The sequence below is a fragment of the Odontesthes bonariensis genome, chromosome 3, assembly GCF_027942865.1.
Source record: "Odontesthes bonariensis isolate fOdoBon6 chromosome 3, fOdoBon6.hap1, whole genome shotgun sequence".
In the NCBI taxonomy this organism is placed as follows: domain Eukaryota; kingdom Metazoa; phylum Chordata; class Actinopteri; order Atheriniformes; family Atherinopsidae; genus Odontesthes; species Odontesthes bonariensis.
The window spans coordinates 45,400,871-45,409,580 of NC_134508.1; the positions used below are offsets into that span (position 1 = coordinate 45,400,871).

The 8,710-nt window shown below is 47.6% G+C and overlaps 1 protein-coding gene across 1 annotated transcript; it reads left to right on the forward strand.

Moving 5' to 3' along the window:
• Positions 1-205: 205 nt before the first annotated feature.
• LOC142377624 (serine/threonine-protein kinase 35-like) lies at positions 206-7,946 on the forward strand. The gene is made up of 3 exons (XM_075461921.1): positions 206-795; positions 2,722-3,463; positions 6,857-7,946. The coding sequence occupies exons 1-2, from the start codon at positions 315-317 to the stop codon at positions 3,438-3,440; spliced, it is 1,200 nt and encodes a 399-aa protein (XP_075318036.1). The 5' UTR covers positions 206-314; the 3' UTR covers positions 3,441-3,463; positions 6,857-7,946.
• The last annotated feature ends 764 nt before the right edge of the window (positions 7,947-8,710 follow it).

Consider the following 8,710-nt stretch of genomic DNA (forward strand, 5'->3'; position numbering starts at 1 on the left):
CACGTTACGTTGCATCTTGGGTAGTTTGAGTGTGACAAGTAACCTCATGATGAATACTCAACATTTCGGCGAATCTAGTATGCATCTAGTGTACATCCGGGAACTTAAAAAAGTATGACTAGTAGGAATAGTAGGAGAAGTAGGCGGTTTCGAACACAGCCCACGTGTTTACCCGCCCCGCCCCCTCCCTCCCTCCGTGGCCCACGCTGCTGAACAAGTTTGTTCCGGTTCCTCCAGGAAAGTTCCGGACAGAGCGGGCCGCTCCGGGACCGCTCGTGCTGAACACATGACCGGTTCAGCACGTGCAGGGACGTATGGATATAGTTGGTGGTGACAACTGGCGTCGACGCACGAGAAGTGCGCGAGCTTGCTTCGGACGACCCACCCGAGCGCGAGCAGATGAGTCCAGTGTGTTGCGGAGTCTGAGCGGAAACACGGAAGCAGACCATGACATGGAGGGGGACACCGGCCTGTCCAAGCCGGGCCGGAGGGGCCGGGCTCCCCGCTACAGGCTGCTGCGGGAGGTCGGGAGGGGCACCTACGGCGTGGTGTACGAAGCGGTGGCGCGCAGGTCGGGGGCCAAAGTAGCTGTGAAGAAGCTGCGCTGCGACGCGCCGGAAAACGTGGAGCTCGCCCTGCAGGAGTTCTGGGCGCTGGCGAGTCTGGAGAAACGGCATGAAAATGTGGTGGAGCTGGAGGAGTGCGTGCTGCAGAGGAACGGCCTGGCCCAGAAGATGAGTCATGGCAACAAACGCTCCAAGCAGTACCTGCGCCTGGTGGAGACTTCACTGAAAGGTAGGAGCTGAGTCACTGCAGCAGAGACGGGGGGCAGCAGTCCCACAGAAGCCCCCCCAGGGCAGGCAGCAGGCAACAGGCCGCTGTGTTGCTGTGCTCAGGGGTGAACTGGGACAAAAAAACGGCCCTGGCATTTTGGACTAGACTGGCCCACCACATTGAGCAACACTAACATTGTCAGGTTTTTTTTTGGTGTACTGAATGTGTATACCAACTGTGCACATTTTGAAAAAATAAATGCCTTGAGGCATGGGTTAATGGAAATGAGTGAGAGTGGACACTTAAAATGAGCATTTTTAGTGGTGAATACCTTTTGCACAACTGGATTTTTTGTGCTTTGTTGTGGGTGGTGATTCAAAAAGTTTTGTAAAAGACAAGGATCAGGACGGGCAAAGTAATGGATTTCCTCCTGCTCTCTCCTCTCCCTCCCTGACTTCTTTCTCATGGACTCTCTCCTCTCTCACACTACCACTCTCCTCTTCTTGGGATGCTCTCTCAACCTGGCACAACAAAACGTGTTGTCACTGTGTTTTTGGTTTTTTTTTTTCACATAAGGATGCAGTCAGTTCCAGAGTTCTTGGATTGTCTGGTTGACAGACACAGCTGCATTAGCATAACACTGACACAAAATTATGTCATTTCTTCTAACAGTAGTTCAACAATTAGCCTAATAATGAAATCAGAGCTAACTCGCTTTTCATATTGGGGAGTGGCTTTAGAAATACATCTGAAATACTATTTGACTCTCTTAGAGAGTCATACATAGAGATGCACAGCCTAATTGGCATAACAGGCAAAATGATATGATTTAAAAAATTGAGACTTTCTTTCATTGACCTTATCCATCTTAATAGAAACTGCCACCTGCCTTTTGGCAAAACCTCATTTAGCCTTGGTCTAGCCAACGCTACTCTACCCACAAACAATGATAGTCTAATGATGATATTTGCATGCTACATTCTGTTATTGTTGGTGAATAATGATTTTAAGGTTCTCGCATTGAAAAGTGTTCAGTTCAGGGTGGAAGACATAGACGTATTAGCCAAACCTCGGCTTATTTTCCCATGCACTTAGTGTAGGCTAGAAAATTCATCATTAGCCGCTAGTGGTAGCATGAAGTTTATGGGTAGCAGCACCTGTGTTTACTATACAAACTAACTTGACCATGGAACATTAGCCAACATAATTTTTTTGGGGTTATGTTATTTGATCATATTCATTAAGGGGTAGGTTGGTTTATCCCATCATTACATAGTTTGGGGCTCTGAAAACTGTCCAGCTTACCGCAGGTTCTAATACTGCAGCAGCTGCATTGACATGTTCACTGCTCGATTCGCCGTCGCCTCCACTACAACCACCAGCACCACCAGCACCACCATATTTGAAATCAGTCACCGGAGCAGATGGAGAGCCTGCTGTTTGGACATGTCAGTGAGTTTGACACATTTCGCAGTGTCCGCTTGAAGTTCGCGTTTCTTTTTGTCGCGGAGTTTCTCTGCGCCTCCCTTGCGTTTCCTATCCATCACTAAGTGAACACGGAGAGTGAAGGTGTTTTTCTATTTCATGATTGGCCTAGCCCTTTTTTTAGACTGTCAGTGATGATAACATATGGGCTGCAGCTGCCTGTCGTAAGGGCCGGTTGATCGGAACAGATTCTTGCGCTGCTGTACAGCAGCGGAGGCTCCTGATCCGCACTCTGTGGACCGGTTCAGCATCACACGCGGGGGATCAGTCCCTAGTTTAGAGGATACTTCCCTCTTACTGCCTTGCTCATTACACATTTACTGCTGAAAAGCTAAAGCCCACGGAACAGAAAAGCGTGGTGCAGTCAGTTGGGCCCTGGTGGGAAAGCTACATGTGGTTCTGATAAACGTGGGGCTGAGTGTTTGCTGCAGTGTTTGCATGAATGCTGTGCTGTGTCTGCAGGTGAGAGAGTGCTCGGTCCTCTAGAGGAGCCGTGTTACCTGTGGTTCGTCATGGAGTTCTGTGAAGGCGGCGACCTCAACCACTTCATCCTGTCCCGTCAGCCCGACCCACAAACCAACAGCAGCTTCATGCTCCAGCTCACCAGTGCCGTGGCTTTCCTGCATGAGAACAGTATTGTGCACAGGGACCTGAAACCCGACAACATCCTCATCTCTGAGCGGTCGGGGACTCCGGTGCTCAAAGTGGCCGACTTTGGTCTGAGTAAAGTTTGTGCTGGTTTAGGAAACACCGGCGAGGGTAGAGATGGCGAAGACAAGAACAAAAACGTTAACCTCAACAAGTTTTGGTTGTCGTCTGCGTGCGGCTCTGACTTCTACATGGCTCCTGAGGTGTGGGAGGGCCACTACACTGCCAAGGCCGACATATTTGCTCTGGGAATCATTATCTGGGCCATGCTGGAGAGAATCACCTTCATCGACGCAGAGTCTAAGCGGGAGCTGCTGGGCACATATGTGAGACAGGGAGCGGACATCGTGCCGGTTGGTGAAGCGCTGCTGGAGAATCCAAAGATGGTCCTGACCATCCCTCAGAGACGCCGCTCCTGCATGTCGGCTGCAGTGAGGAAGCTGCTTCAGGACATGCTCGCTGTCAACCCTCAGGACAGGCCGGATGCTTTTGAGCTGGACACCAGAATGGACCAGGTGATGTGTACCACATGACCCCCACCCGGACCCCTGCACAGGTATGTTTACCCCTCTTATCTTTGACTTTGTTTGGACAGAGGAGCTAAAATGAACTGGTTATTCAGCTCTGTGGTTCTGCACAGGTTGTGCTGGACCTGACCTCGCCTAACTCATGCTAACTGACTCCTTAGTCTGAGACAGTGTTTGGCATTTCTATGCCACAGAGAAGTCATTCTGTCAGTTTTAGGGTGCTGTTATACTTGGAAATGTGGATTGTTAACAGATATGTACAGTTACACTGCAGGCTAGAGATGTCTGCCGTGCTGCTGGTTGGTGGCGTGTGCCGTCTTTCATTAATAATATTTAACTAATAATATAACTTTTCATATAGAGCAGGTCTACACCATACTTTTCATTATATTAATTCTAATAATATTCACTCAGTGAGGAATCCTACCTGCCCACTCTGGACCTGTGGGCTCATTGCTGGTGCTTGGTGTTGCATCTTCTGACTCTGAGGGGCTACAAGACAAAGTATCCCAGTTATGTGTCGTCGCATCATACTCAGTGTTTCCCACACATAGACTAATTCGTGGCGGTGCGCCACATATTGCGTTTCGTTATTATTATTTTTTTTAACGCCATTTAAAAAATACTCGTATTCGTTAAGCTGCATTTCCTTTCCCTGCTCTCCCTCCGTCTGTCTCAGTCACGCGTCTCTCTCACATAGCCTACGCACACACACACACACACACACACAGCCCCTCCCCTCCGTGCTTCACTGGAAGCGTGGAAGCTTGCTAGCTTCAGCGTCGCGTTAGATTAGCTCAACCGAAAGAAGACGGCTGGCGAAATTCACAAAAGGTTGGTATCACGTGCACCTTTATAAAATCACACATTAAAAAGTCCTATAAAAATATTTTATATTTTTAATACAATGTTGTCCCGTCCCGTCCCGACCCATAGCAAACAAGCGATTAGTTGTCGAGGTCAAAACACTAGCAGCTGTGAATCAAATAAAGTAGGTTTTTTTAAACTCTTACACTGAATGTTTGCTGCTTCAATCCAGATGAGTATTGAAAAATATTTTCCTCGATTGAAAAAGAGACGTGCGTGTTGAGGATGAGGAGCAGCCTGAACCGGAGGTATCAGTCTGAAACAGCTGAACAGTCCCACCAGTGTAATTAGCTATGTTATTAATTTGTTTACAATGAAGATGTGAATATTAATACAATAAAGTTCTGTGTGACCAATTATTAATGAAGGAATTATTTTCATTTTTTAATGAATAATTATTTTTTACCCCCCCCGTGGCCCACTACCACACATTGCCTTCACATCTGTGGGAAACACTGATACTATTATTTAAATGATATAACCTTACGTTATATATGCCACAACGCCACACAATTCATTGAGTTGATAATCAATTAACTTGGAACGGTGGTTTGCAGGCAGAGTTCAATATATTGCCTTACCCGTTTCATCGTCCTCATTTGACATTACAAACCGCGAGCTCGTTTTAGTGAAAAAGCCTGGACCGGATTTCTGGCATAAAATACATTCATCCACTCACCATTAACAGTTTGAAAGTCGGCGCCCTTTGGAAGATATTTAGATCACTGGAGATCGGCGTATATCCATATAACAGAGAGAACAGGGCAGAGACAATACAGCCTCTGAATAAGGCTTTATCTGTCTTTATTTCACCAATACTTTAAGACCAATGAATGAATGAAAGTGTAACTATTGCACTGTTAGCTCAGAGCTGCCGTGTTGTTGTTATCCAGGGCTATCGAACCTTTGTTACATCTTTAACCCAACTCTTTCTGAAAATAAGATTCCCTGTATACGGAAGTCTGCCAATGTTATTCCTCTGCTGAAAGGCGGTAATCCATCTGTAGTCAATAACTACAGGCCGATCTCTAAACTGTGTCGTGTACTTTCTGGAGAAACTCAAAAGTACAGTAAATAGTACTGTACAATAGCTGCTGCTCTTAAAGTGGGAAATGACATCATAGATGGCCGAAAATATTGTGCAGCTCTTTTTATTGACTCTGTTGATCATGTCATCCTGATGAATAGACTCCACAAGGTTGTGTTATCTGGCCAGGCTGTAAACTGGTTCTCAAACTATTTATCAGGTAGAACAGTGTGTCCGAGCTGCTGGGGCCTTTTCTTCCCTCCTTCCTGTTTTAAAGGGAGTGCCTCAAGGCTCCATACTAGGGCCGTTGTTGTTCACGATTTATGTGAACAACCTGTGTGATAACTTGTCTGATGCTGTGTCCCATCTTTATGCCGACGATACAGTTTTTATTGTTCATTCTTCAGTCTCTTCATCCCTTAAACTTCTGCAGTCTGCATTTGACACTGTTCAGTCCCGTCTGACTAGGCTTAAGCTGGTTCTAATTGCAGAGAAATCAAAGGCTATGCTATTTCCAAATGCCAAGCAGCTCCCACCTCTCCTCAGCTCGTCAACTGTTCAAGGGGTTGAAACTGAAACTGTCAGATGCTACAAATATTTAGGTATTCTGACTGATGAGAATCTATCTTTTCAACCTCATATTAACACAGGTTTCTAAGCTTAAACTTAAATTGGGTTTCTTTTTTAGGAACAAAGTGTTTCTCACACCATGTCAGGAAGCATTTGATCACTTCAACCTTTCTCCCCCTGATGGATGCTGGAGATCTGCTGTTCATGAACATTCAGCCCAGCATTTGTAAAGTTGGATACTGTGTATCACTGTGTTTTCTGACCGATGGCAGCTATCGTGTACATCACTGGTCCATCTCTGTCTGACCGCAGACCCTCTCTCTGGCTGTTTTTATCCATAAATGCATTCTTGGACTTCTTCCCACATATTTCTGCTCACTTCTGTGTAGGAACTTCAGCCATTATGGTCTGCACTCTCAGGTAATCATTTTGATGCAGGTCCAAAAAGTCTGCACTGAATTGGGTAAAAAGGCCTTTTGCTGCTGTCATTTCTCATAACTTTGGGGGAATTAAAGTCTATTTTAAAGGACAGAGACGTTAGCTCACTTGGCTCCTGTAATTGCCCTAAAGTTGAATACTTTGTGATATCTCCAGGGTATTTTTCATGAAACTCTTCTTGTTGTTTGCTTTACGCTGCTGTCTTGTCCAGGTCACTGTTGGAAAAGAGTTTTTTTTCCTGGTTAAATGATGGATAATACTACTGTCTGCCATGCTGTGAGTGGAAAAAGTCTGTGTGAAGCCCTTTTAAAAGCATCTTAAAGTGTCATTTGGCCCTCATTTCCCTTGGTGTCAGTATGAAGGTTGTAGTGCTGGTGTGTGCAGGCACTGCCGGGCTGCATCAGCTTAAAGCTGTCGCGCACTGTAACAGCAAAGCCCCCCCACTCTGAGAGGATAGAGGTCATTGGAGAGCCCACTGTAGACGGCCTGTTGGGTCACATGTGTTGTTGTTTCTCTGCAGGCGCCTGCTGCTGCTCCCACCTGACGCCTGTCAGCCGAGAGGACCGACCAGCGGAAGTCTGGATGCTGCCGGGGGATTCCTCTTCCTTTCAGCTCATCTGCCACGCCGGATGGACACAAGATGTCCGGAATGTCTACAGATGGAACTCGAGCTGTCTCGGAACAAACTCAGAAGGAACGCATCACAAACACCAGAAAGCTGCCGCTGCCGCTCTCTGTGTGACTGAAGGTCTGCAGCGGTGATGGCCCGATTTAAAGACGGGAAACAGAACCAAGTGCACTCCATAAGAGCCCTGCTGACTCAGCACCTGTGGCTGTAGAGACTGTGATGTCATGATAGTTCCTCAGAAATGAGTTGTGTTGATATTTCTGCCTGCTGCCTTTAGCTGCTCGTACCTCCAGAACCGCCCACATCAGACGTCCGCTGTGGGCCCGCCCGCTGTGGGCCCGCCCGCTGTGGGCCCGCCCGCTGTGGGGCCGCCCGCTGTGGGCCCGCCCGCTGTGGGCCCGCTGAGTCTGAGCGTGTTTAGGAGCTTTTGCACAATGTCCCTCAGCTGTGTGTTAGTATGCTGGGACCCCTGTTCTACCTCATGCTCACCTTTCCTTCACTTTTCCTTAACAGACATTCCTGAGTTTGATCAGGAAGCTGGCCCCAGAGTTCTTCCTGAACTGAGTCCCTGAACTGAGTCCCTGAACTGAGTCCCTGAACTGAGTCCCTGAACTGAGTCCCTGAACTGAGTCCCTGAACTGAGTCCCTGAACTGAGTCCCTGAACTGAGTCCCTGAACTGAGTCCCTGAACTGAGTCCCTGATGTCTGGATATTTTGCTGCTCAGCTTTATTTGGATGTGGATGAATGGAAGGTGCAGGTATGTGCAGTGGATGCCTTCCTGAGCTGTTGGATGTCCTGTCAGTCCAACCTGTGACTGCTGAGTCAGCTGCTTCATATGCAACACTCCCCTGTGCAGCGGACCTGGTCCAGAGCTGTACTGGACCTTTATCTGTATGTCCTTCCAAGTCCACGAGTTTGAATTGAAACTTTATTTTGTACGTATCGCAGCTTTGTTTGAATAAAGGTTGGAGGTGCCTCTAATGTGTGAGTTGTTTGTGGGACAGTCATGGCTCCACACACGTTTCTGCAGCCTGCTGGTACCGCACTCTGAACAGGACTGCTGATGTCAGCAGAGATTCTTCCACGCTGATCAGGTAGCTGGAGCGTGGCCAGAACGCCAGCGTACACCAGAGACGGGTGCTCGCCGCCAGCTCGGCTTGTGTTCAGGGCTGCCTGTTTTTGAAGACAGAAAAAAAGAAACGATACAGACAAAATGCTACAAAGGGAGCAGGTTAGGTCAATGAAGTTCACTTTAGTCCAGCATGTATAAGGGGAGGAGTTGGGTTTCAGGGGAAAAGCCAGCTCCAGTCCTTATTTGTTCCCATCATGGTTGGTCTGTTATCCAATCGCTGAACATCTACCAACTACAAAAGGGGGCAGACAAGGGTGTAGGGACAAATGCCCCTGTCTCCAATTTTAGCCGCTTTGGGACTGTAGGAACCTTTGGCAGTTCTAATAACCTTTTAATCCGCGGGGCCGTTTTCTCCCGTGTTCGGACATACAGGAACTCGGGGCTTTCTCCCTTAGTTCCTATAACTATTTAGCTCCTTCTCCGAGGTCGGGTCTTTTCAGGGTTCTATAGAACGAATCTGACGGAGGTGTGTGGTGGTCGGTAGCTACGCCCCATGTCATGCTATCACGGCTGAAATGTTTCCTCATAGACACAGACACAACCGGCGGGTGTTTAATAAGTTAAACTTACACTGGTCTCATTTGTCTGCAGCGCTCTGCTCTCCTTTCTTCCT

Bases quoted from the DNA above. Each gene is read 5' to 3' on its own strand.
- LOC142377624 (XM_075461921.1), top strand. From the start codon at position 315: ATGGATATAGTTGGTGGTGACAACTGGCGTCGACGCACGAGAAGTGCG. The intron at 796-2,721 runs GTAGGAGCTGAG...CTGTGTCTGCAG, and splicing joins GGTGGAGACTTCACTGAAAG to GTGAGAGAGTGCTCGGTCCT.